General features: G+C 40.1%; 3 protein-coding genes across 3 annotated transcripts in view; 2 read left to right on the forward strand and 1 right to left on the reverse strand.

Moving 5' to 3' along the window:
* LOC149087779 (uncharacterized) overlaps window positions 1-26,093 on the forward strand; it is a 227,873-nt gene that overhangs the window by 73,182 nt on the left and 128,598 nt on the right. The window lies entirely within an intron of this gene.
* LOC149087783 (innexin inx2-like) lies at window positions 9,249-11,054 on the forward strand. Its single transcript, XM_089231692.1, has one exon. It carries the CDS (start codon window positions 9,487-9,489, stop codon window positions 10,606-10,608), a length of 1,122 nt encoding a protein of 373 aa, XP_089087818.1. The 5' UTR covers window positions 9,249-9,486; the 3' UTR covers window positions 10,609-11,054.
* Window positions 24,230-26,016, reverse strand: LOC149087784 (innexin inx2-like). Its single transcript, XM_089231693.1, has one exon. The coding sequence runs from the start codon at window positions 25,657-25,659 to the stop codon at window positions 24,574-24,576; it is 1,086 nt and encodes a 361-aa protein (XP_089087819.1). The 5' UTR covers window positions 25,660-26,016; the 3' UTR covers window positions 24,230-24,573.

Raw genomic sequence — 26,093 nt, forward strand, 5'->3', positions numbered from 1 at the left:
ATTCATAATTTTTTGGATTGAGCAGTGGTTCTCAAAGGATTCTATTCCGGGGAAGAACATGGATATCAGGTTCTTTTCCTACTGAGCCTGAGGTGACCACTGACAGATGGAGCCTAAAATTCCGACACAACTTGATCGGTAGCAAATGGCTGTAAGTCGATATGACCGGAGTTGGTGTGCGGTAAATCAGTCGTGGTTCTCAAAGTGTGCGTTGGGGCGTCACGAACCATTTTCAGGGGCGTCGCGAGGAGTTGGCACATTGATGTGGACCAGTTCAATGCGTTGAAGTGGTTATTTTCTAGAGCAGTGGTTCCCAATCTTTTTCAGTCCGCGTACCCCCAGCTGGCTCGGTTCCTTTCCGCGTACCCCCAACCCCGAATCCTCCGGACTCCCCCCCCCCCAATCTGTTTCACCCATTACAGTTTTCGGAAAACTTAAAAAAAAAACTACATGTTGAATTAAATTAAATGGTCTATTCTTTTTTTTCATTATATAGTTTTTATTTTTCAAGTAAGCAAACAAATTAACACAAAGATTGGAAAAAAAATTAATATAATATTTGGGACTGTATTGAATTATAAAGTTTTGAAAAATTAGGCTCAAAAGAGGATCAATACAAACACAAATCCGGAGCTCTGTCCAATTTGCTTCTATATTTATTTTTTATATAAGTATACGAAGAAAACGCCCGTTCAATAAGCTCCATGATAACAAACGGCAATAAAAACATTATGGCTTTTCTAGAAAGTTCAACGTATTCGTCACCGCTGCAAGCTCGGAAACTGACTAGGTTCACCATTTCTTCATTGAAGAGGATCTTCAGAGTAGTATCTGATGTGAGCTCTAGCAATATCTCCTTTTCTGGCATCAACAATGAAGCCAGTTCAAAATAGTCTTCTTTGAAAGGATTAGATTTCCACCGATCACCCATTTCCGACTCTGAAAAATAATTTTCAGACGATGACATTAATCCTTCCAAGTGACCGACTGCTAAATTTAGCTCGGCTTGTGACAAGAAATCGTGAAGTGTTTCAAACACTTACCAAAAAAAGGGCTACCTCGTGCCGAAGTTCGAACAGCAACGTCAGGACTTAACCCCGGGACAACCACCTAACTTCGGTGTACAAAAGCTAAGCGTTGTGAAGGATGTCCATGTCTTCCCACAACCAGGGCCGTCTTAAGAGCATCATGGGCCTCCGGGCCAAGGGGGTTTCCTGAGGCCCTACGAGGCACATTCTGGAAAATTTCAACCAGATCTGATTTTTGTGAGGCCCCGGGCCGTGCCCGGGTGGGCCATGCGTTAAGACGGGGCTGCCCACAACAATTTAAACAACCTGTAGTTGATAGGATTCACCTTGACAAAGTTGAAAACCTTGATCGCTTCATCAAGAACGTTTCGCAAATTTGGAGGCAACGGTTTCGATGCAAGGATCTGTCTGTGTATATAGCAGTGAGTCAATTTCATTTCGAGAGCGACTTCTGCCACGCGTGCACGACGGCCTGAGTAGCAGCAACCTTCCGTGGATTTTCCTCCATCTGTTGTGAGCCCAATGCATTTTGACCATTGAATTCTTTTTCAACGAAATAATGATCAATTGCTTCAACTAAGTCTTTAACAGTCGTACGACCCCTTCAATGAGTGACAAATAAAAAGATTTACTTCGAATTCTCTTTCAAGTGCTTAGCAAGTAGCACAGAATATTGCGCAAAACGCCGATACTTTCGTTTACTTGGATATAAAAAAAATTTACAACCTTTGACGTGACTTATGACTGATCTCAACATCGTCTGACATGTCCTGCATTCTTCGAGACACCGTATTATTTGACAGAGGTATTAAACTCATTATAAGAGAGCACTTTCCTTTGCAAACATGCATCTGACAGCATATTTTCACCAATAGTGTGATTTTCTCCTCGTCTCTCAATACGATAGCTAATGTAATAGGAGGTCTCGGTAGCTCTGGTCGAATCACTTCTGGAAGATTCAAAATATGTTTTCACGTTTACAGGTGCACGGTATTTCATTTTGGTGTTTCAGTCCGCTTCCGCACAGATCTAGTTTTTAACCACTGATCCATAGCGCAAATCGCATGAGTAGTAGGTGCTTGGTAGAAAAGTTGACTCAGAAAATTGCGGGAATAGCACGCACCTGCCTTAATACAAACGTCCACACCAAAAGTTAAACACCACACGAATTAATTCTTCACTTTTATGCACAGCCCGGCATGCGTCAACAATCAAATCTAAAACACCGAAGAAAAGTGAGCCGAGAGGAAGGAGTTCCCGAATCCCGATCATAGGTTGGGCGCGGGCGGGAAGACCGAACCTTCCAGCGGACGCAACCCCTCTGTTACAGAAGATTTTATTGATAGGGAAAAAGGTCAATATATTACAACTGACAATATTAGTAAAAACCTCAACCTACTTTGAAAAATGCTTTTTAATGTTTTTTAATTTGTTATTTTTTTAGATTGATGGCCGCCATTACCATTTTCTTTGCGCGTACCCCCTAACGGCCTGGTACCCCCCAGTTGGGAACCGCTGTTGTAGAGCATAGTTTCTCAAACTTCTTGTTCCATCGCCCCCTTTTCAGAAAAACTTTTCTCTCACCGCCCCCCCCCAACACAAGTGAACCCATAGGATCCTATATTATACCCATAGCTTCTATCGACCCTAAGACCTTTCCATCACCCACCAGGGGGGTGATATTTGCCCACTTTGGGAAACACTGTTCTAGAGCAGTGTTTCCTAACCATTTTTTGCCCGTGGCTCCCTTTGAACCATATTTTTTTCTCGTGGCTCCCCTGTCTTACCCAGAGTTTTCAACTCTCATCTAGAAGCAAGACACTTTATACGTATTGAAATGATTTTTTTCAGTGAATTCATACTGAACGAAAATTTTGCAAAGAAAATTGGCCTCCAGACCACTAGCATAGAATTTATTGATCTCCCGGCTAGTCTGAGTTCTATCAGGACCGTCTGAATATCATGGGGCCTCCACCTGAGGCAAAGTGATGCTATGATAGTCTCACTGTAAGTGTTAGTCACTAATATAAAATCTTTATTTCTTCACACCTTAATTTTTCTTCTCAGTTCTCCAAACCACCTGTCATGGCCCCTTTTTCGATTTTCTTCCGTGGTCCCCTTGAAGTATCCCAGTACCACAAGGGGGGCCATATGGCCCCCGGTTGAGAACCACTGTTCTATCGTTGAGCAGCGAATAAACGATGACAAGGCAAAGGTAGGGAGCCAGGGCGGCAAAAGTTAAAAAAAAAACCGGACATAAAAGAATCACGCGCCCTCTGTGTGGATAGATAAAATAAGCTGCCTTACAATAAATGGCCAAAAAGCATTTAAAATGTTTTTTCTTTCTGTTGCGCAGTAGCGTCCATTGTTTTTGCCGGAAAGCGTACCTTAAACGTTTTTTTCCTCCGTTCTCAATGGCATGAGAGGGAGCAAAGAAAAGAGACACGAATGTCCGCATGTTTGGCTGTCATTATCATCTGACCGTGTAAACGGTCGGGGTCAATTCCGTGACGGCACGCGAAGCACAAGGCAAAGCTCGTGGAAATTCAATTCAGACCAACTAAGTGCTCAAAAATATTCTAAAAATATTCTTGAATTAGATATGCACTGCTTCATACGGGAGATGAAATTCGGCTTAAGACATCCGAAGTTGTCTTTAGCCATCATTACGCATTCACATGAAGTTGTATCACTGCTTCACTGACCTGTTTCAACTACCGTTCCGAAGCCAAATTCTCAAGATCAAAAGATATAAATGATACATAAAGGATCGGACTAAAATATGGGTTATCGTCAAATGTTGCCAAATAAGAGTAAAATTGTCAAATTATAGCTAAGACAGTTGTCACAAAATATTGCCAATGTGATTGCTACTGGCAGTAAATTATAATTTTGTTTCACGAAAAAAACTTTAAACATGATAAATATGTGAGATGAATATTTATATTTTTACTGCGAATACCATAATGTGATTTACGTCATGAAAATTATCAACATTCGTGATTTCACAGTGAAGATTATGTTCCAGTAAATGCTTCGTTGAAGAAATGAGAAAAACTTTTTTAAACATTTCTGTAAAAAAAGTCAGGATGGTCAAAATTAGAAAAAATATGGGCTTTATGGTCACCGTATTTACGTTTCATTATGATAACATCACGCCAGCCATCGCCAATCTTCGCTCAAAAGCAGTTTGTCATTACTTCACTCAAACAAATACCACGTCAAGAAAAAAGAAATCGTGATTTGAACTAAAAATGGAAACCCCCATTCAAAAAAGAACGCGCAATGACCAAATGCGTAAGTCATCTTTTCTTGTATTAACCCCTTAACGATCACGGACGAGATATCTCGTCCAAACTCAAAGGGAAGAAATTTATTCCAGCTCTCCCTTGGTTATTTTAACCTCTTTTCTCATCATTCTGAAGTTTTATTGTAATCTTATGACAATAGATGTTTTTCCCCCTTCCCCGCTCTTTTCTATACTCCTGTGTTTAGTGTTCCCCCCCCCACTAATAATGTATCTTCTTTCTATGTATATGAGAGAGAAAGAGAACAACGCGTGTGGAGGGTGAGAAAGATAGGATGGGGTGAAGGTGAAAAACACAGGGTGATTATAATTAAAGTTGAAATACTCTCAAAAACTACTCATCCGAACGCAGCCAAATTTTTAGGATATCTTAATGCCTGAATGAGACCATGGGAGAGAGATTTCTGCAGTAAACGCCCGTTCTGGTGGTGGACGTATATCTGATACTTGGTATGTACGCTATAGGGACCACGGAAAAAAGGAAAATGCAATAAAAAAGCGCAACTTTCTCACCTGGTGATCAAAAATTGAACTATTTTTTATTGCATAAATCTCTTCCCCCATGGTCTCATTAAGATATCCTAAACATTTGGTTGTGTTCGGATGAGTAGTTTTGAGAAAAACCACACACACACACACACGTTTTTTTAGAATTATCGGCGGTACATCTAATAGAGATCGTTCAAATTTGATGTCAAAAGTCTGTACGTTATTGGGAGTTAAAGCCACTATTTAGGGAATTTAATACGTTCCTTACCCATATGAAATATTTTATCGTGATTTGGTGATGGCAATCCACAGCGCGAATGTCCCGTCGGCTGTTTAAAAAAATTGGCAATTTCTTCATTCAAATTGGTGCGTATGTTGTTCATTGTTTATCACTGATAAATGAAGTATAATAAAACAATTTATTTATGTATTTATTTTATTTTATTTATTTATTTATTATTATTATTATTATTTTATATTTTAAATCCCTTAACGATCAGGGATGAGATATCTCGGCCCAGTGCAAATGGAAAAAAATCATTTCATTCTCCTTGCTTTTTGTAACCCCGTGAAAGGAAGTTCCCTTCCCCGTTTTTTCCATACTATTGTTTAGTGATTCCCCCCCCCCATATTTCTACTACATACTTTATATACATATGAGAGAGAGAAAGAACACACAAGGGAGGGTGAAGGATGTAGTTGACAACGAAAGAGAAATTCACTTTATTACCAGACACGCCCCGCTACCGACACAAACATCAGAGCAATCTACTTGCACTCGTCTTTTTTTTTCCACTTCTATTTCTACCATGCGAATGAGTAAACGAGTTTTTCAGATTTATCGCCGATACTTCAAATACAGATGATTCAACTTTATTGCCTAAAGCCTGTATGTGAAGGGGGTTGACGAATATTCTTCTGTTTCTTCGGTGACTGTCGGATATTAAACATATTTTGTTTATGTACGGCAAAAAAACGTTGGTTTTGGGTCCACTGACGGCGTTATACGAGGCCTCTTAGGTGAGCTAGAGTGATATCACAGGTGTAGTAGTATTCGCTAGAGACGCGCATTTGTACAGTGAATGGAGTGGGGGCTGCATTGACCACTACATCACCAACTCTGGCCATATCACTATAGTGCAATTTACTGCCATTGATGAGATAAGTTGGAAGCGAAGGCGCTGTCTATTGGTGGTCGCCTCAAGTTCGTTATGGAAAATATCCTCCCTCGGGTTGGAACCCGGGACCATGACAGCAACCTTCACGGTGGTAGACGAGCATCTTACCACCGCGCCGTATTGATCCCTAGTCACTTGAATATGAATGATTCGTTCGATTCTCGACCCCGTTCCAGTATTGTTTTTAACATTTATGAATGTAATGTTTTCGATTAACGTTGGTTCTTTCCGCAGAAAACAAGGTAATTATTTGACTTTTTTTTGATCAACTGCGACTGAATGGTTCCGTGACTGACTGACAGAGGGCTCATTGCGTGTGCGTGTGTTATCCATCGCATGTGACTCTTGAATACGGCCAACGTTTCGGTTCTTTTTGTACGTTCATTCGCAATGCGACTTTTTATTGTAACGCTTCTTCCCCGAGAACCCGCCTCTAAAATGCATGCAGGACTTTCCCGGATTTCTGGAGGGGGGAAAAGAAGATCGGACCAGAAAAGGAACGAGATGATTATTAGATGGTTCAACACTCCGGTTCCATCCTGGTGCACGAAACCCTTTTGGGAGGGGAGAAGGGGTTTTGGAGAAGTTTCAAGAGGGGTCCGTAAGCTTGAATGAGATTACTAACCCTTTATACCCTGACGGTACTTTAAAGTACCAGGTTAGATAATTTCTTTTCAACTAACTGAATGTTTCAAAAACACTTTTTGTTCTTGTTTTTTTTTGTCTTTAATTAGAACTAAAATGACCTACCAAATAATTTTCATGATAGCTGCTTATCATTATCATTACACATTTATATACTTTTACTTTAATTTATTATAATTTTCTTCTTATTCTACTTTTCATAATGTCGGATATAAATGGTTAATTCATACCGTTGCATTTAATATTATTCTATGCGGACTTCATCTTATCTGCAAAGGGGGGTCCACGGACTCGATGTTATTGGCTGAGGGGTCCGTGAAACAAAAACGTTAAGAACCCCCCCCCCCCCCTGCGTAAATCTCGGTCCGTGTGTGTGAAGTGTTTTCAGAGCAATACCAAAAAAACCCAGATCATTCAATGTGATCCACGCCCAGGGTAACTTACCCGGTTTCCAATCCTTTTTGAGGCTTTCCCCTTGAATTTCATTCCTAAATTAATTATCTTTTATATGAAACTAGCTGATACCCGGCGACGTTGCCCGCCCCGTAAAAAATTTATGTATGTATAACTTATTAATTATTTCTTAATCAAAAAAATTTCTGCATCAAGTAAGAAAAAATTACTTTTATTTTTAAATATTATAATTAAAAACTTCAGGCAATCACTTGTGGATAATACACGATATGTTTTGTTTTTCCATCTGGTGTGTAGATGTACAAATTTTTGGGATTTCCAACACGCGAACAGGCGACGAAAAGCTGTCCGTGCGAAATTCAGGGCTCAAGTAGGTTGATACCTGCCATTGCTAACGACTGGCCTCGCGCTTTGTTGATTGCCATGGCAAAAGTTAAACCAATCGGGAACTGTAATCGCTTGAAAGTGAATGGCATTTCTTCAGTGATAACTGGGATACGTTGAATGAAGACGTCTTCTCCTTTGGCACATCCAGTTAGAATCGTTGCTTCGATGATGTAAGTGTGGAATTTCTTCACGCAGAGTCTGTTGCCATTGCAGAGTATCGGTGTCTCCAAATTTCTTAAAAGCATTATAGGTGCTCCGACTTTGAGGGTCAAATTGTGTGGTGGTACACCCGGAATATCCAAAGAGTTCAGAAATTCGGCAGGATACAGAGCTGCCTGCGCTGAGTCTGTGACAGTGTCAACCGATTTGTAAGATGTAGAGTCCCGGAATAATTTTTAGGAGTTTTTCGTTGATCTTGTTCACACTGCCATTTTTCGATGCCGGAACGCCACTCACAAAGCCAGTCATGGTTTCGGTGATTTTGTTGAATGTTTGGGAAGACTGTCTGCAAGTTCTTGAACTGAATTTAACAACTGGCAAAATCCATTTGGGAAAGTAATCAGTCAAGTGCTTGGGTCTAAGGGAATTATTCCATTGCAAAGTTTGATCAACTGATGTAAAAATGATAGCAGTGCTGAGTAATTTTGCAGTTGAACTCGCATATTTTTGGATTATAATAATTTTTTAACTTCGTGCCAGAGTGTTGATGATTTGAGGCAAGCATTGAGTTGATCAACTGGTGTTGAACATTTTTATTCCCAGTTTTGTCGTCGTAGTGGTTGTTCTCTGTTGTTAGCGACGTCCAAATATTATTCAAACGTCTTTAAAGCATTTTTTAAATTGAAACTATAACTTTACGATGGGCGGTTGATGAGATAAAGGCCTTATTAGCGCTTACAGGACACCCTGTATATAGGCTAGCAGAAATACCCGGTGCTTCCCGGGTTTTCTTCAATTACTGGGAGGATTGGAAAAGTGACGAACCGTTATAAAGGAATAAACTGTTATAATAACAGCATTAAAGGTGTGACAAACCATTGTAAAGGCATATATACACGTCTGAAACGCATTGTTGGAAACCACGGTAACCAAAGTAAACGTTCCGAAAGTGATTGTTGAGGCCCCAAAACCATTGTTGCCACACAATTTTTCGCCCATTTCGGGCATTTGCCCAGCTCTGACGAAGTTTTAAAGTAGCCTACGGTTCAATCCCGGACCTGTTTGGTATATATGCAAAATCTGGCGACGATCGGTCTAAAACTGTAGATTTGTATAAAGAGCATACATACATACATACATACATACATACATACTTTCACATTTATATATAAGATAAAATGAGTTTGAGGGTTGAGCGGCCTCAACCGTTTGGCCCACCCATTTGAAGACGCCACACCTTTATTACGAATTTATTCTTCTCAGTTCAAAATTATAGATATGGTTGTATCGAAGAAATACACATAAAATGGGAATTTCACTTAAAAGTGCTTTCAAGGAATGTAATAATTTTAATTTCGAATTTAAATATAAATAAATGATTAGAGACTCCCCCGCAATATTATCACGTGACCATTCGAAATTCCGAGACATCACTCCTCTTCTTTGAACATCGTAATATTTTACGCCAACACAACTTCCTTCTATCTTACCTGAACTTTGGAAATCGTACCTGTAGAAACTCTCGAGTGCTGTGTGTATCGCTATCTCACGACGGCGACGTTGAATTCAGCTCAAGAAAATAGGCCCGATAAGGCCCGTTATCAGCTTCCTCCTTGAACAGGTAAAAAAAAAAAGTTAAGTAAACCAATTGCTATTCTTCTTCGACACTTGTAGTCATTTATCGGCTAGTTCCTCACCCTCTTAAGACATTTGAATTTTGAGCTTCTTAAAAAGTTGAAAGAAAAATTTCTCATGTGAGAAAAAATTACGTGATATGGGTAGTTAACATGCTCAGTTTGCAGAAGTGACCACAGTTAGTTAACCCTCATTGTCACCAGATTAATCCTTCTCGCTTCAACCAGAGGACCAAATATAAGCCATGGATAAACTCTTCGGGAACCTGAGGGAGTTCTTCAAACCCAGGAAACAGATCATCGACAGCTTCATATACAGGTTGCACTACAAGTTCACGCTCGCGGTGCTCGTCGCTTTCAGCATCGTGGTGACTGGCAAGCAGTACATCGGCGACCCGATAGACTGCATCTCCAAGGACGACATCCCGAACGACCTCCTGGACACCTACTGCTGGATCCACACTACCTTCAGCGTGGTCAGCGCCTGGGAGAAAGAGGTCGGAGTTCACGTTCCCTACCCGGGAGTCAACCACTACAAGGTCGGAGAGCCCAGGGTCTACCACTCGTACTACCAGTGGGTGTGTTTCGTGCTGTTCCTCCAGGGGCTGATGTTCTACCTGCCGAGGTATATATGGAGGAATATAGAGTGCCATCGGATCAAGAACCTGGTGATGGACTTCAACAGTCCGATCGTCGAGGAGAAGAAAGAGGAGAAGACGGAGCTGCTGGTGGATTACCTGGATGAGAACGCGCACAACCACCAGGTGTACGCGACGAGCTACATGGTCACTGAGGTATTGAATTTCATCAACGTAGTCGGTCAGATATACCTCACCGACGTGTTTCTCGGAGGCGAGTTCACGACCTACGGAATCGACGTCGTCAAATTCACCGAATGGGATTGGACCATCCGGTACGACCCGATGAAAAAGGTATTCCCGAGGATGACGAAATGTACTTTCCACAGGTTCGGTTCGTCTGGAGACGTACAGAAGCACGACGCCATGTGCCTCATCCCGATAAACATAGTCAACGAGAAGATATACATATTCCTCTGGTTCTGGTTCGTCATACTCGCGATCCTTTCCGGTCTGGAACTGGTGTATCGCATCTTGGTGTTCTTCTCCGGTAAACTGCGCCTGTACATCTTGCACAGCCGCTGTCCCGGCATCCCTAAGAGAGACATGGAGATTGTCCTCGACCACCTCGACAGAGACGATTGGCTGCTGCTTTCTTTCCTTTGCCACAACATGGACAGCCACAATTTCCAGTCGGTCATCGAAATGTTAGCTGCGAGACTTTGGGCTAGGAAGCCATCGAACGACGTCGTTAAAGCGTCGCCCGTGACCATGGGGACTGAGGTGTAGTCCGGGACATTCGAGCACAAATTTAGTAAGTGTCTAACGAAATAAATTTATCCAATGCGGATAAAAAGTGCTTCGTGGAACATTTTGGTCTATGTGAGAGAGATTTCCGACATCTAAAAGTCTCTCAGGAAGCCAATAAGTGACTCATGCTATCATATATTTCATAACAAACGCTATTAAGTCCCGATTTGGGTGTCTTGTTGTATTCAAATAGTAGCCAAAACTTCAAGAGGGATGATTGTCTATTGTTCTACATATTGTTAAGTCGTAGACAATGAGATGTTTATGACTACGAGACACATTGGCTATCTGCGAAGATGCGTATGCCTTCCCCAATGTGAACCAAAACCGATTATGTAAGAGACCTTTTTATTCGAGTTAGTATATGTTATGTCTAAAGTTATCTGTAGCCATGATGTAGTTTTCATAAAAGATATTTGATACTAGTTTCTTTTTATATATATATCAATGGCTATATTTTCCAGATGAAACTCTTGACTGTAATCGATAACTCTATGTGGTTTTTCGCTATTATTTTCATTCGAGGAGAAGCCTTCGGGAGGTTGATATTTACACAGTGAGTAAATAACGCGAATAATTGTAATTGAACTACGGTTCTAATTATAATGAAGCCTTTTCCCGGTTCTACTGTGATTACGTAATGTGCGTACTGTGCCCTCAAGTGCCCAATGAAGCCGATCTTGGGGGGGGGGGGGCTTAATAGATCAAAAACCTTGTATGTGTAAAATTTCTTCAATAGACATCAAGCGTGTGTGGAATCTTGGTTTTTTTTGTATTAAATATTTACTATATAGGGTGTCCTGTAAGTCCTAAATTCGGCATTTATCTCATCAACCGTTCGTCGTAGAGCTATGGTTCCATTTTAAAAAATGCTCAAAATGTGTTCAGAAATAACTCTTTATTAGATTTAAGAGTGAAAATACAGTGTCCCATAAAATAAAAATAAAAAATCGAAATTTTTATACAGTCCCCTGTCCTCTAACTTCCAATTAGAAAGTTGTTGCCCCTGTCTCTCCCGAGAAAAACAAAAACATTCCTTGTATCTAAGTGTACTACTATTAGCTGAGATATTCAAAAATCGGAGAAAAGTTGGGGAAGAGCCTCAGTCGTCATTTATCAGCATAAATGAGGGCTGAGGAGGTACGATATACAGCAGAACCTCGTTTATACGACTTCCACATTTATACGACGTTTGGGCTCGATCGCGATTTGTTCCTTTTTCATTTTAATGTTAAAATGTATATTATGTTACTGAAAAAGTTATACATCCACCCGGTGGTTATGCACAATCACCAATCGACTCGATAGAGAAAGTTTGATTAAATTTCATCACATTTTATCACTTCTACCGGCGATTATGCATAATTCCCAAATGAAATTGGAAAGTCTGATTAAATATATTAAAATTTAATACCTTCCTTTTCTTCAAAAAAATCAATTATTTTTACCCCGTACATCATATATGCGCTGCACATATTTTTCAATAAAAATTAAACTAAAGATATCTAAAACATAATATTATCAGTCTTGTAATGTTGGCTTTCTTCACGCGTATCGACAAACAAAACCAACATTACCATTCAAATTCACAAAAACAAGTACAAATGCAAATACAATGGCCACAACAGACAAATTTCCCAACAAGGTGGAAGAAAAAATTATGCCCATAAAAAATATGGATGAAAACCTTATGAATGCACTATCCTGGACTATATTCATAATCAGTTAATTAGGTAGTTAATTGACGATTTACGTATCATATTTATTAAAATGTGCTTGGGATAAAACATAATCTTAGTTGAATGTGATAAATTCTAGGTTTATGACTAAAAATGAATAAATTAGAGTTTGGGAAAAAATTAGTTAACCTGATTTTACTGTCCGCTATCGAGAGTGTCCGCTGACGGATAGTGCTCTATTAAAGCTCTATTTCGCAGGACCGGGGATCAGAAAAGTGTCCGTTAGGGGAGGTTCCACTGTATTGTAATAAGTAGAACCCGGATTATATCCACTTAAGAAGTAGCAAAATATGCACTAAAACCTGCCGAGATATAACATGGAATCAAAAATATGCGCGAAAAATGAAAACAAATCCATCTAATATCATATGCCCGAATTATGGCACTAATAATGAAAAGTATACACAAAAATGGGAGAAAAAAAACCATTTGAAAATGCCAAAAAATGGAAATGAAAATCATGAAAATTATGAAAATATGCATTTGAAAATACAGAAATATGCACAAAATAGAAAAATATGACTTGAAACTCTTCAATGTGTCCTAGAGCAGTGGTTCTCAACCGGGGGCCACTGTGGGATACTTCAAGGGGGCCACAGAAGAAAATGGAGAAAGGGGCCATGACAGGTGGTTTGGAGAGCTGAGAACAAAAATTAAGGTGTGAAGAAATAAAGATTTTATATTAGTAGACTAACACTTACAGTGAGAAAGAGAATCTAACAAAACCACCCATAAAACCAGGGCCTTCTTTAGGGCATGGACCCACCCAGGCGTCACCGCCTACATTTTGCAACAAGTTCCCCAAGATGGGGTTTTTCTCACGTCCCCGGCTAAATTTTTCAGACCCCCTTCCCCATATGAAATTTGTTGCCGAAGGTCACTTAAGTGATCTAGAATAGCGTCACTTAAGTGACGCTAGGGGGTCTGGTTACGTACTTCTTATTTCATTTTTACAAAATTAAGTTTGTAAAAATGAGGTCAAATGAGTGACCATGGGTCACTTTTTGGCTGTGAGTCATGGGTTGAGCATGTGTGATTTGTGACTGTATTGGTGATTTCCGTATTCTTTTCACAGCAATATGGTCAGCATTGAGAAAAGCAGTGATGGTATCTCGTCAAGCAAAATTTCTCTTTTCCATCCCCCTAAACAGCATAATGTAGAACATTAGTTCTCAACCGGGGGCCATATGGCCCCCTTGTGGTACTGGGAGACTTCAAGGGGAGCCACGGAAAAAAATAGAGAAAGGGGCCATGACAGGTGGTTTGGAGAGCTGAGAAGAAAAATTAAGGTGTGAAGAAATAAAGATTTTATATGTGACCAATACTTATAGTGAGAGAGAGAATCCAACAAAACCACCCATAAAACCAGGGCCTTCTTTAGGACATGGACCCACCCACGCCTCACCGCCTACATTTTGCAACAAGTTCCCTAGGATGGGGTTTTTCTCAAGTCCCCGGTTAAATTTTTCAGACCTCCTTCCCGATATGAAATTTATTGTATGAAAAAAAAAAAAATGATGAAACCATATTAGACCCCGGTCTGTAGCTCTGTCAGTCCCACTCTTGTGGGGGGCCTCATGCCCATAAGTGACCCCACCTTATGATATTTTGTGTAGTACAATTAATTTTGAAAATAAATAGGAAATATGTAGGCTGTTTATTTCCAGCTAAAGTATGGGACTACCATAGCATCACTTTGCCTGGGGGTGGGGGGGGGGCATGATATTGAGACGGTCCTGATAGAACTCGGACTAGCGGGGAGATCAATAAATTCTAGGCTAGTCTGGAGGCCAATGTTCTTTGCAAAATTTTCGCTCAGTGTAAATTCACTGAAACAAAACATTGCAATACGTATAAAGTGTCTTGCTTCTAAATGAGAGTTGAAAACTCTGGGTAAGACAGGGGAGCCACGAGAAAAAAATATGGTTCAAAGGGGGCCACGGGTAAAAAAAGGTTAAGAAACACTGATGTAGAATATATGCAGTCATCTGTTGGTGAAAATAAGAAAATGAAACATCCTCAACACATCAAAAGAAGTGTGCGTGCACCCTTGGTGACGTCACTTATCCCAATTTCCCCAATAGATGGCACCACTATTCTGACCCAAGAATTTTTCCCAACCCTAAAACAACCGCTAAAAAAGGCAGAAACAAATAAAATTCTAATAAAATTTCACCGGAAAAAAAGGAAATACTTCCAGGAACCTGAAAAGGAGGACAAAAGGGTGAATTTTTCGAAACGTAAGAGGCCGAAATGACATCAAAAAGGAGGACATGTCCTAAAGGAGAACTGTTGATGACCCTAAAAAGAGGCGTTGGACTGCATTTATTATTATTTTCAATAGAAATTATTATTGGAAAATTTTTCAACTCTTCTTTTCCTCAATGAATTCTGAGAGGTTCATAGTTCTTCCCTAAATACTTTTCAACGTGAACCGATTTTGGCCAGATGGAAAGTTTAGAAAATTAGTGAAAAAAAAAATGATCTGGTGTCGCCATCTGTTTCCTAAAGAAGAATATTAAAATCAGAATATTTTTACATCACAAATCCAACTCATTATATCTTTCGGAAGATGCTGTTATATCCCTGAGGGACAGGACGGCGTAGAATTCTCACATTTTCTTATTCCAGAGCGGTGATGAGCAACCTTTTCAACCCGCGAGCCAGATATGCGGCATTTCTTTATCTCGCGGGCCAGAAACTTGTATTTATAGTACAGTCGGCCCCCGTATTCGCAGGAGTTACGTTCCGGAGGTGACCGCGAATAACCGAAACCATCGTTTTTTTTGTTTATCTCTTTTTATTGAGCATCATGAGAAGAGCAGGGTGACGCAGCGATAGAAGGGGAATGTAAAGGAGTGTGCAGCGATTGTTGTCGATGAACATTGTGATTTCGGTTTTGTGTTTTTTCTTCATATCATCAAGTATGTTGCAATTTGTTGACAAGGCTTCCTCTACTAATTTTCCTACATGTGAAAAACGTACGTATGCCATGAAAATAATCTATTGCTGATTTGAATTTGCGAAACCCTTTCACATTGTGAACTTGTCTTCTACTTAAGAGCTGCCACGGCTCTAGTTATGACTGTAATGACATTAGAGATAGTGTAATTCTTCCATACCTTCAAGACATTTTATGCATTGGCATCTTCTATTGCGTGCACAATCATCTCCATTGAGTGGCGTGTATAGTGAGCCTTTAATGTTCGCTTTACCCCCTGATCAAGGGGCTGAATGATAGATGTTGATTAGGAGGCATATAAAGGACTGTACAGGAGCATTATCCAGCATCAAAAGAACTTTGAATAGCATGTCTTCACTCTCAAGGTACCTCCTGACTTCCAAAACGAAACACCGTTTAAACCAATCCAGGAAAAGTGTTTTCATAGTCCAAGCCCTTTTATTGTTCATCCAAAATAATGGGAGTTTTGACATCCTTTCTCTTCAATGTTCGTGGATTCACAGATTTGAAAATTACGTTGGGCTTTATCGTGTACCCATACGCCATAGCTGCCAAGTCTCCCGAATTTTTCGGGAATCTCCCGAATTTTAGCTTCATCGCTCGATCTCCCGAAAAGTTCTTAAATCTCCCGAATTTGTACGAAAATCACAAAAATCCCTAATTGTCCCTAAAAATTCCCTACTTCATTAAAAAAAATCCCCGCTTATGAAAACAATTCCTAAGGAATTTCTTGTGGGGCATGAAGCCTCTTTTTTTCCCTTTCGAAATGACGTCACACGTCATAAATGGGGAAATTCCCTTTTTAAGGAAGTTTTACAAACCCTCTGATGGTAACAAGAAAGTTGTTTGTCTTATCGTGCAGGGAAATGGCTTAGCAGCCAACAGTCCTGGATAATAATTGAAGATTATAGTGACGCGCATATGTCAAAATTTCTTTTGTTGAAGTTACGTACGTGCGATATAACAAAGCATGAATAATGATAAGCAAAAACATATTTAATCAATTTTAAAGATACTTATTCCGATGAATTTCCTTTCATCAAACGTTCCAGAAGAGGGCCGACTTTTCCTTTTTGTACAAGTTGTGTAACGGACATAAACATCGGTCATGGAAAGACTGCCATCATCAGTCGTGAAGTGAAAAAAAAAAACATCAAGTCACAAAAAGTCAGTGTTCTTCAAAAATTGACGGTGTTTTCCCTTCATCTTCCGATGATTTTGGGGTCATTCGCTCAGAATGTTTGTTCACAGCGTTTCTGATTGAACACAATATTTATTTTTACATTATTGAAGTTTTGGCCTCCGATTTCACTTGTTTTTTGCGTAGGAATTTTATTCCCAAGGGTTTAACTTCCATGTGTGTAAAATCCCTATTTTAATTGGACTTCAGTTTTTGAGTAGGGATTTTATTCCCTACGCTTTAACTTTTATGTTTGGAAAATCCCTATTTTATTTGGAAAAATCCCTATTGCATTTATTAGGGAGTGGTTTTAGCATAAAATACGGGTTTGCGCGAAAATCTCCCGAATTTTCATTTTCAAAAGTTGGCAGCTATGGCATACGCAGTTTTGCACAAAACGAGATAGTAAGTCTATCTTAAAGTCAGGCTCTCGCTTTTCTTCTTGATTGATAAATGTTCTTTGCGTCATTTTCTTCCAAAATAGTGCAGTTTCGTCAGCGTTAAAAACCTGCTGAGGTGCATAACACTTCACTTGAATAATTTTCTGCAAAGTCTTTGGAAATTTTCTAGCTTTCTCCTGGTCGGCAGAGGCTTGTTCTCTAGTGATTTTTACATTGCGTAATCCGAATCATTTCTTAAACCTATGAAACCAACCTTTACTTGCATAAAATTCTGATGAAATAAACGTTTCATCAGCTCTTCCCATTAAGGAAGCGTAAAATTTTTTATCACCTTTTCCATTATAATATTACAATCAATTGTAATAACTTTTTTGTAGTAGTCTTGTACCCACAAAAAACAGCATTTCCAGCGCGAGACACACATGGATCCCGTAGGCGATGCAAAGTTTTCGCTGCCAAAGGTGCAGCTACAACCACGGCTGAACGAATTTCAGATTCCTTTTTCTTGATATATTTCACCGTAGATTCGTTGATTCCGTAATGGCGTGCCACAGCAGCAATTGACTTACTTTCGCCAAGCATAGTCAATATATCCAATTTTTCTGTGAACCTTTCACTTTTTATTTTGTCGTTCCGAAGCATTATCAGTAGCACTAGAAAAATGAGCCATCGTAAACACGCACAACTCAAATTTTGTAAACAAAACACGTGAATGACGATTGCTGAGTGTTTCCAAAAAAATTTCCAATAATGGAAAAAAACCGCAAATACGAAAACCGCGAATATGGGGGGCCGACTGTATTACCGTATGACCTGTATTTTACGGCACATTTCCGTAATTTTGGACGTCCCAACTTTTTCAAAGAATTTCTGGTTTTCTCTCTTATTTTCAATGAGGCTTACTTGAACTTTTGAAATGAATATAATTGAGATTTTTTTTCACGACTTACCCCCGAGTAGCAGAGCGATATCGTACCGATACCGGTCCGACGTCGGAACATCGTGTGAATGTCGAACATCGGAAAGAGGTCGAAAATGTTTACGTGTCCGATATCGGACGATATAGTAAAAATGTATTCACTCAATAAACACCAAAATATCTTTTTTTCCTCTAAAACAGTTACATTTTTACAGCATTTCGTTTCGATGGAGAATATATTGTACGATTGCAAGTCTCTTTTGAAGTAATTGAAATTTCTCTATGTCGAAAAATGTATACCATTTCTAGGCCGAACTGTATCGAAATCTCTACGTCGTTCTATATCGGTGTGCTACTGGGGTTAATCATAATTATCACAAAATAATTTATATCGGAATTAATTTTTGCCGTATAAACGTATTCATGTCACATATTTGTCAAACATATACGTTTCCTTCGGTGAATTTCACAAATTTCCACCCATTGCGTCTTGTGGAAGCTCTTCACTTCCCGCTATTGGCGATTTTTCAGCAATTTCAGTGACAGCTGGCAACTTGTCTTAGACAAGTTTTTGGCTGCAATTAGCAACTTTGCTTGCCTTTCTCGATATCCGGTTCTATTTTGTGATATCCCGTATTTTCATGAAGGAAATATGGTAAGCTTAGGTATTTATTGTATTGTATGTATTCATACTTTTTTACCTGAACACCACGGCCTTAACAAAGCTGGAGCTAGCACGACTATAGCCCTTGGGCCCGGGATAATTATCACCATTTTTTTTTAAATTTATAAATTTACTATTAAAAGACTCGTGAAAAATCTGACTTGGGAGCACGCCAAAGGTCCCAGCCTATGGGCCCTGCTCCGGGATGTGGGGGGCGATACCCTTGGTGGGGCCATAGTTTTCTCATCAATATTTTAGAGCATTATTTTGCGTATTTCAGCAGAACAATGAAGATGGATTTTTTCCTTAAGCTCACTTTTCAGTAGCTTCATTTCACAAGTGGATATTTTTCGACGATATTAGCAATAATTAACATTTTCACTTACCTTTGGCATCATTTTTGGCAATGGATTGGCAATATTATCAAAAATTGGTAATTTTATTTGTGTTTTTGGCATCATTTTTGACGATGATAGGCGATTGCCAGGAATTTCCTTGAGAAAATATGGTCAGCCTATTTATAAAAGCATATTTTTTTTTACCCATAGCTCAAGAATTTCTGGTTAGTAGAATTGCACGACCCATTTATAAAACCTATGCGAATCAAGTTTTGGTCGTGACATATAGTTCAAGAATCCTTGGCTGTAAGTGGATTTGTCGAACCATCTCGGAAGTCCCAGTGCCCAAGTTTGGGTCACGATCCAGAGGTTAAGAACCCCTGGTTTAAGCGGGTTATCGGTTTAACCGTTATCAGATAAAGCGGGACCAACTGTACTTTTTTTTTTCAATTTCAAGAAAATTTTTCGATTAAAAAAAAGATGATTAAAATAGTTTTCAATTTCATCTCGAAACATTGCAATTCCCTTCGGCCGACCTCTTTAAAGTAAACGACAAAATCACGTCCTTTTATACCCAAAATAAAATTCGCTGTTCTTCAAGAACATGCCCCAAGCAGTATCTTGAACACATTAATATTCTACCCCATTTCTCGAGAAATTAATCTACACATTTTTTTAAACGAGGTTCTTACCCTTATAATAGTCTTCTACTAGATAATATCTATAGCTCTTACCTAGATAGTCTTTTGGCTCGTCTCATCTTTACTAATTGAGCTTCGCAGAAAAAAAACCTCGTCGAATTAGTCGAGAAGCTCCTAGAAATTATGCTCAGCTTTAACCCTTCCGCACCCAAGCATTCATTTTTTTGGAATTTTCAACATTTTTTTGTCTCTTTTTTTTTACATTTTTGATACTCAAAAAAAACATGTCGACAAATATTATTTTTTTCCCTTCAAATTTTCAATTTTTTAAATTAGTTTTCCTTCTGAAGAAATAATTCACCTCGTTTAAATTGTTTCAGTCAAGATGATGCAGGGTATATTCATCTTCACATATGATTTTTCCCCAGAATTTTAATGCTGAATTTTATGCAATGAATCACACTTTTTCCGGAGGCAATTTCTCCTGGAAGCCACCTTAAAAACCTCCTGAAAGTTCAACTTTAAGGGCTGCCCTCTAATGCAATCCCCTAAACTTCATATTCACTATTCTTCTAACTCAAAACTTAAACAATCTTTTAAGTCAGGGCTGAGCTCTCTGAGGTGAAAAAAAAAATTCTATCGTGACAAAAAGGCAACCACCACATTTGTGTGCATACAGGGTCTGAAAGGGATTCGGATAAGCAAACATACAGTGACGTCGGAGCTGAGGTTGCTCGAGCACCCGCGGTAATTAGTGGTGTAGGTCCGATCACATCCGAGAATTGATTCAGGAATCAGAATTTCTAAAATCAAGCTCAATACGAACACCCACAGGCAGTGCCGTAACTAGAAATTGCTGTGCCCCATGCAAGAATTTGCATTTAGGCCCCTTCTGGGCCCCTTCCAAATGGGCCCTGTGCGGGTGTACCTGTTGGCACAGAAACTGTCTACAGGTTCATCATCTCTGGGGGAAAAAATTGAAAAATTCTGACGCTAAAACTTTTTTTTAATCGTCATTTTTCTTGTAGTCTTATAGTTTTTGTTCCGTCACTCTATACTAATTAAAACACGAAAAAAGCGCGCGCGGACATTCTCTTTAACATAAAGTCTTCAAGAAGGTTTTCCCAACTAATGGTGTCTATAATTAACGTTCGGGTGTTCTGAGCTTTCTAACAGCCGTACTTCTTCAGGAGATGTTAAGATACCGTGGCATTGAGTTTCAGCAGTTTGGACACGTGTTCGCAAGACATTAGCGTGTACAGTGCAATTTGCACAGAGACCACCCTCTTGCTGGCATTGCATAGGAAATTATTGTGATTACTTTTGTGTCTTAATTTCTTCCCATCCTTTTATTAAAACGTCCCAAACGTATCACAGCTTTCTGTTGGGTAGTTAAGGCTGTAGGCAGCACAGAATACGCCACCTTTAATTATAGACAAACGTGGGAGATCATATTCCACGGGAGAAAAAAAAGAAAAGCCTGTATTTTGAAACGTGACCTGTATTCGAATTTCAACAAGAGATACGCACTGACGTAGTCTATAAAAAGGGCGATTAAATCCACAGTTTCAGTTATCATAATTACAATAACAACTAACAACATACAAAAGGGACCACAAAGGTGATGATATTGTTCCGGATAACTTCTCTCACAAGTCCTTCGAATGAGCAGAGGATAAAACAAAATGCAGGACGTGACAGATTTATTCACACAGAACAGCTATTTACTCGTATTTACAAGCAGAGTGGTTGACGGAACGCGATTTGCGAGGCCTCGTCTTCAGGCGAAAGTCCAACAATCTGACGACATAACTTTTGTCGTGGCACCACTTTATATAGGCTAAAGAATGGTTCTGGAAATTCCTGGCATATTTTCGCGATCTCCGCTCTTTTCTGTTGGCAACATGACATCGCCGAATCGAAGTTGTCACCAAACGTGCCAAGTTTGTTGTCAATTCGAGGAGATTTACAGAGAAATTCGCCACCGATTATTTACAGGTGAAAGATGACATAATAAATAATGATAAATAATGAGCATTTTACATAATTTTTGTAACAATATTTACTTCTAGTCCAAAAAATATCGGTAACTTTGGAACGTCCTCTTTTAGCGAAAAAAAAAAAAAACGCCAACTTGGACCGTCAACATCTGGTCCAAAAAAATAACGTTACCTTTGGGTTGTCCTCTTCTGTGAAGAAAAAGTGTCTTGTCTGGTTCCCAACTTCGAGGCGCGAATGCGAGCTTGCCCGATAGAAAGCCTCGCCACAGACAGCAACAGACCTAACCCGGTATAAATACTCAATCATTACACTTCACTCATAATTTGAATTCCGATGGCAGTACTGAAAAATCAGACACAACACTAGATACGCACTCAGACTGTTAGGTATACACACACTTCCTGCGCAACTCACTCGGTAGTAAATTGCCCATGACGATTGACCGGACATGTGCTCGGTATGAAAGAGAGGAGTCTTAAGAGAGGATGGCCTCTTCAAACCACAAACAAATATCGTTAACTCACGGCCGTTCCCCCTATGCCCAGAAAAGATATCGTTACCTTTGAGCTGTCCTCTTCTGTCAAAAAACACATATCGTTACGGTTGCGCTATCTTCTGGTTCAAAAATATATCGTTAACATCGTGGGACACCTTTTGCTGTCCACAAAAAATATCTTTCGGACGTCCAAAGGGGAAATGCCCTCTTCACTCCATAAAAAAGATCGTCAACTTTGAACTGTCCCCTTATGTCCAGAAAAATATCGACAACTTTGGGACATCCTCTTCTAGCTCAAAAAATATCGTGACCTTTGGACCGTCCTCTTCTGTCCAAAAAATATTATTAACTTTAGGACGTCCTCTTTTGTCAAGAAAAAAATAGAATTATCTCAGGACATCCTAAGAGACGTCCTCTTCTGTCCAGAAAAAAATCTCTTTCAGACGCTTTAAGAGGGCATTCCCTCTTCACTGCACAAAATATATCGTTATCTTGGCGGTGTTTCAATAGGCGATGCCTTCTTCACTCTAGAAAAAATATCGTTATCATTGGGATGTCCTATTCTGCCAATAAAAAAAAGTTACCTTTTTGGGACATCCTAAGAAGGGATGTCCTCTTCTCTCCAGAAAAAAAATAACATTACCTTTGGGAAGTAAGAGGGTAAAACTCTCTTCACACATACTCCAGAAAAAAAGAAGAATATTATATCTCTGGGACGTCGTAAGAGGGAACTCCTCTTCTATGTAGAAATGCCCTCTCCACTTGTTAGTACAAGATTCCTCGAAAGACTGGTTAAATATATTTTTGAAGATGACGATTACAAGGAAGAAATTCATCTCTGCCCCCACGGGAGACTCGAACTCGGTCTCAACATATAACATGTTATATACGCTCCAAGGGAGCAACATTCTATCCGTTTCCATAGCTTACTTGGTAGAGCACTTGTCCGGCAATCGAAAGACCGGCTTTCGATTTCCCGAGAGGGCCAATAGTATCATCATGAAATCATCATTTCCAAAAATATATAACCAGTCCTTTAGAATAATCTTGAACTCCTCTTCCGTCCGGAAAAAAATATCGTTATCTTTGGGGTGTCACTGAAAGTTAGTTATTCGGAATTAGATGGTCTGTTTTTTGTCAATATCTTTTGAGGGTTGACATAATATTGAATTATACAACATATATCTCAATGTAACATATATCTCTGCATATATCTCAGAAGTATGAGTGTCACTCATACTTTGAGCTACAAAAAATGAGTTATTTCTTCGTTTTTCTATATTATTTATGATACATACAAGTTCTCTACAAAAGTATCGCGAATGAAGAGACTTCCGGTAATAATGCTTAATGGGGATTGTATTTCAGGATCTATTTGTCTATGATGGTACGAATTACTTTGTGAACGAGATTAAAATATAATTTTCCTTACCTTCTAAAACAGTGGTTCTCAACCAAGAGTCCAAGGAGACTCCTTGGGGGATCCTTGGAGAGTTTTCAGCGGGGCTTCAATGACAAAACGATTAATTCATTGTTATCACATGCGCTGAATATTCTTCGGTAGTTTAAGTGGTCTTCATCTTATTTGCAAAGGAAGGGAGTATCTTCCTTCGTTTTATAACACCTCATTGGCGGGGGGGGGGGGGCATATGTTCTACATCTATTATTATTACATCTTATTGGTAAAGGTTGGGAGAGGCTGACCTTTGTTAAGAATCCTAAAAAAAGGATCCTTGTCCTTCGTCTTATTACATTTTGTGATAGTTTTATTACATCTTATTGACGAAGGGGATTCCTGGCAAAAAAGTCAGTGGCCATTTTATTGGCAAGAGTATCATCTTATTACATCTTATTGACAAAGGGCCAATTATTGGCCTTAATTTTATACACGGCTCAAACGCTGCGTGGAACGCGAAAGGTTAAGAGCCCCTGTTCTAAAAGATTCGGGGCTTTTTAATTAGAAAAGGTCGGGGGGGGGGGGGGGCTAGCTATTTCGAGTGCCGATCTTCACTCTTTACCTTTCTTTTACAAAGCATTATTCATTATGAAACGTGATGCTAAAATGCATGTTTAACCAGGCCAATTCAAGGACGTTTTTGCATCTAGTTGCAGCCCTGCAAGACCTGAATATCAAACAGGATTCTTTGAATTATTGATTAAGTTGATTACAAATAACAAAATTTGCGCAATGAATACAGATAATTCGAATTACGGAATTGTTTCAACGACAAAAAAAAGAGAAGGCATGAATGTCACCTGTTTTCACATACAAATCCATCTTTACTCACACATAAAAAAAAAGTAGAGACATTATTTACCCACAAGCAGCTGCAGCTGAGGAAAGTAGAACGCACATAATGACATGCACACACACACACATGGGAAAACACATTACGGGATATTGATATAAAAAAATAAGATATTTAGGCACTCATATATCGAGAGATTCGGAACCATGGATTGTGCGGAATGATCCAATTTTTCAGAGATAAATCCTACTTGCGTAAGTGCTATTCTGGATCGGTCAGTGTTTAAACATTTAGATATCTCTCGTTGGCACTTTTCGTTTCAGAGACAAACATCTACACAAGATCGGACGCGCTTCAAATTTCGTTGGAGTTCTTCTCCGACGTGAATCGCAACGACAGGTCCTCGATGAAGTCGCGGAAATTCAACGAGTCCATGTTCTTGGCCAGCAGATGGAGCACGAACCAATCTCCGACGTTACACTTATCCAGGATCCTCTCAAGCTTATCCTTCCTGTTGAGGTTGACGTGCGACAGCAGGGTCCGGGCCCTGGCGCCAGGAGAGAAATGCAACACGATCCTGTAGGCGATCGCGACGCAGGACAGGATGGCGAGTATCACGAACCAGAACCACAGGAACACGTATATCTTCTCGTTGATTATGTTGATGGGCAGGATGCACATCGCGTCGTGCTTCTGCACGTCCCCGGACGAACCGTAACGGTGGAAGGTACACTTGGTGAGCCTCGGGAAGACGTGGATCATCGGGTCGTATCGCACCGACCAATCCCAGTTGGTGAACGTGATGACCCTCGCCCCGTACGACGAGAACATGCCGCCTAGGAAAGCGTCCATGAGGTACATTTGGCCGATGACGTTCACGGCGTTCATGATCTCGCTAAACGAGTAGTAACTGCTGTAGCTTTTGTGGTGTCCGAAGTTGGCGGTGAAGTACTCGACCAGTAGCCTCCTGCTGCTCTCGCGGTTGCCGATATCCACGGGACTGTGCAGGTCAGATATCAGCGCTTTCATGCGCCCACCCTCCATGCATTTCCAGAAGTACCTGGGCACGTAGAACAGCATCGCCTGGAGGAACAGCACGAAGCACACCCACTGGTAGTAGGCGTGGTACACCCTCTTCTCTCCGGGCGTGTACTTGTCGACACCGGGATACGGTATCTCGACACCGACCTTCTTGAACCAGGCATCCTCGACGCTGAACGTCGTGTGTATCCAACAGTACGTGTCGAGAACCTTCTCCGGGATGTCGTCCTTGGAGATACAATCGATGGGGTCGCCTATGTATTGGCGACTCGTCACCAGCAGACTGAACACCAACAGTATCGGGACCGTGACCCTGTAGTGCAGACGGAAGATGTTGTTGTCGATGACCACTTGTTGGATCTTGACGAAGTTCTTGAGGGATCCGAAAAGCGAATTCATGATTAAAGGACGCTCTTAGGTGCGTACGACATAAACCGACGAGACACGCGATTGCTGTTTCGGTGCGTGCGTGCGTAAATAATGATTATGTTATTCGGAATAAAAAACAAACAGAAAAGGCCAGACACAAGTGTTGGAAAAGCTGGTGTTTGGAAGATTCCAAATTTCGCGCAGGGTAGGAGGGGGTCACAGAGACTGAAGCTGCTCCACTTGAAACGTGCTTGTGACGTTGTTACGGCCGTTAAGAGAATGAGTGGAAAAAAAAAAGAACCGGAGGAAAAGGGAGAGGTTTTCTAATTGCGAGATATCCTCGGATACGCGCGAAATGGACGGACGTCGGAAGCCGCCGTTTCTTACTAAACACACACGTTGTAAATCGTTTCATTCGAAAACAAGTGTCTTTTTTTTTAGCTCATCCGAGAGGCCTTGACGCG

This window comes from Pholcus phalangioides, unplaced genomic scaffold, assembly GCF_987345545.1.
Source record: "Pholcus phalangioides strain wild (caught in Gottingen) unplaced genomic scaffold, Ppha-v1.0 ptg000004l_1, whole genome shotgun sequence".
In the NCBI taxonomy this organism is placed as follows: domain Eukaryota; kingdom Metazoa; phylum Arthropoda; class Arachnida; order Araneae; family Pholcidae; genus Pholcus; species Pholcus phalangioides.